This window comes from Octopus bimaculoides, chromosome 18 (genome assembly GCF_001194135.2).
Source record: "Octopus bimaculoides isolate UCB-OBI-ISO-001 chromosome 18, ASM119413v2, whole genome shotgun sequence".
Taxonomy (NCBI): domain Eukaryota; kingdom Metazoa; phylum Mollusca; class Cephalopoda; order Octopoda; family Octopodidae; genus Octopus; species Octopus bimaculoides.
This window is the reverse complement of record NC_068998.1, coordinates 47,702,138-47,705,174: the sequence shown is the minus strand read 5'-3', so window position 1 is coordinate 47,705,174 and position 3,037 is coordinate 47,702,138. Positions and strand designations below refer to the sequence as shown.

Sequence of the window (3,037 nt, the reverse complement as noted above, 5' to 3'; positions counted from 1 at the left end):
AATAGTTTTTGATTTTTGGCACAACTGCAAGTGTGTCAGAAAGATGCTGTTGTTTAAAACATCATCGTCAGCAACAGCAGTAAACAATAACTACAACAACAACATCAACAACAGGAGTGGCTGTGTGGTAAGTAGCTTGCTTACCAACCACATGGTCTTGGGTTCAGTCCCACTGCGGGGCACCTTGGGCAAGTGTCTTCTACTATAGCCTCGGGCTGACCAAAGCCTTGTGAGTGGATTTGGCAGAGAGAAACTGAAAGAAGCCCATCGTATATATGTATATATATATGTATGTGTTTGTGTGTCTGTGTTTGTCCCCCCCAACATCGCTTGACAACCGGTGGTGGTGTGTTTACGTCCCCGTAACTTAGCGGTTCGGCAAAAAGAGGCCGATAGAATAAGTACTAGGCTTCCAAAAAATAAGTCCTGGGGTCAATTTGCTTGACTAAAGACGGTGCTCCAGCATGGCCACAGTCAAAAGACTGAAACAAGTAAAAGAGTAAATTTTTTAAACATTTTTCATTTTCTTCTCTTTATTTTTTTTTGCTTTAGTAGTTGTAATGGTTCAGATTCATCTCAGCCCCGACCCGTGTGCCTCTCCTTTGGACATTCAGTTGAAGGGGTGTTACAAAAGGGACCCCAGTAAGTATTTTCTAGAGAATGGCTTTTATTCTTTACTCATTAATCTTTAGGTTTCATGTCTTGTAATGCCCAGTACACACAACTAACTAACCAGGTAATTATTCATGTGGTCAGTCTCAGTCAGTCTTGTGTCCAGTTTGTGGTCAGTCATATGACCCATGTTGATCTACTGGTCAGTAACAAATTGTTTGGTTTGTGGTCAGTAACATAATCACTGTCCTATGTCTGGTTTGTGGTCAGTCACATAACCCATGTTAATTCTAATGGTCAGTGATGAATTACCTGGCTATCAAGTGGTCAATGACATCATCTTTGCCCACTGTCCAGTTCTCAGTCCATTACACTGTTACTAGGAAAAGAGGATGGGCTTTTTCAAGGTCTGTGATGCAACTTTCTAATGCAACCATCCACCTTTCTGTCTACCTGTCTGTTTCTCATGTAAGCATTTCCACACACACACACCTAGATACATATCCACCCATCGGTAGCAATGCATTGATATATCAACAACATATCAAAAAACTCAACATTTCTTGGACCGTCCAATGAACAAAAGAGAATATTTTCAGGTGTGGCTTTGCGGCCCTCTACATGGGTGCACGTCTTTGGAAGATGGACAGTTTTTCACTTGATCGACTGGTCAACATTGGTCAGCAGAAGGGATACACCATACAAGGAGAACTGTTTTCAGGTCAGTATATCTATCTATTTATCTATCTATCCATCTATCTATCTATCTATCTATCTATCTATCTATCTATCTATCTATCAATTTATCTATGCCAAAACTGACCTCACCTGTGCTTGTGCCACTTAAAAAGCACTCAGTCCACTGTGCTGGGTGGCTGATGTTAGAAAGGGCATCCAGCTATAAAAATCCCTGTCAAAACAAACATAGAAGTCTTGTGCAGGCTTCTGCCTGGCAGGCTCCTCTCAAGCCATCCAACCCATGCCAGCATGGAAGTTGGATGTTAAACAATGATGATGATAATGTATATGTATATATAGGTGTAGGCCTGGCTGTGTGGTAAGAAGCTTGCTTCCCAACCACATGATTCTGGGTTCAGTCCCCCTGTATGGCACCTTGGACAAATGTCTTCTTCTATAGCCTCATGCTGACCAAAGCCTTGTGAGTGGATTTGGCAGACAGAAACTAAAAGAAGCCTGTTGTGTATATACATACAGTAATCCCTTGGCTAATGTGGGCATTATGTTCCAAAACCTCACTGTGATAGGTGAAAATCCATGAAGTAGGAACAGTACTGTTTATATTTTATTATTATTTTTATAATTTGTATATATTTATTTTATTATACATGCAAAACAACACAACAGAGGAATCGACGTAAGCTTAAATAATAAACCATGATAGGTGAACCAGATAGGTGAACCAGAGAGGTGAACCAAATAGGTGAACCGTGATATGGCAAGGGTTGGAGATATGCTTCGCTTGAGAAGACCCAGCAAGTCAAGTGAGACCGTAGTTGTGGCTTATGCCAGTGTCGTATAGCCGGCCCATTTAAGAGTACATGGCAATCATTGGGTAATATGTTGTGCTTGAGAAGACCTGTTGAGTCAAGTGAAACCATTGTCATGGCTGATGCCAGTGCCACCTGACTGGCTCCTGTGCTGGTCGCACATAACAAGCACCATTGGAACATGGTCGATACCAGCGTCACTTGACTGGCTCCTGTGCCAGTGTCATGTAAAAAGCACCCACTACACTCTTGGAGTCGTTAGTGTAAGGAAGGGCATCTAGCTGTAGAAACCTTGTCAGATCAGATTGGAGCCTGGTGCAGCCATCTGGTTCGCCGGTCCTTAGTCAAACCGTCCAACCCATGCCAGCATGGAAAGCAGACGTTAAACAATGATAATGATAATGATGATGATGATGATGATATATTTATATAATTTAATAAACACAAGATTTAGATATCAGCTGCTTTAAGTTTCATGCTTTGGTAGCAGTAGTACTGTAATCAGACAAGCTTGTATAGTGTGCCATGGCCTATTCTACCCTGCAATTATTCAGCCACAAAATTAACATTGCTGTTGTCTGAAAAAAAAAGTTAGAAACAATGAGAAAAGAAAAAAGGAAAAACAAAATCACATACAAGAGACCAGGCCATGTTTATTTCAAGGTTGAAAAAGTACAGGATAGTACATGGCATGCTAACAACCTTGTATGATTACTGTTGTTCTATCCAAGCATGAATCTTATAGCAGCTTATGTTTAAATCTTGTGTTTATTCAATGATATTTATTTTTCACTGTCTGGAGTACATTTGGGGGGGAGGTGATCTTGCCAGCTCTTGTGAAATCATCCAAACCAGATATTAACTAAAGATGATGATGATGATAATTATATATATATATATATATATATATATATATA

The 3,037-nt window shown here is 40.3% G+C and overlaps 1 protein-coding gene across 4 annotated transcripts in view; it reads left to right on the top strand.

The window, feature by feature from the left end:
* LOC106880090 (UPF0692 protein C19orf54 homolog) overlaps window positions 1–3,037 on the top strand; it is a 27,303-nt gene that overhangs the window by 21,354 nt on the left and 2,912 nt on the right. For 3 of the 4 annotated variants that reach the window (XM_014929906.2, XM_014929904.2, XM_014929905.2), the window contains 2 exons: window positions 553–642; window positions 1,212–1,333. In XM_014929906.2, coding sequence (XP_014785392.1) covers window positions 553–642; window positions 1,212–1,333 — 212 coding nt within the window. The remainder of the gene's footprint in view (window positions 1–552; window positions 643–1,211; window positions 1,334–3,037) is intronic. The other variant, XM_052974413.1, reaches the window with a different exon arrangement.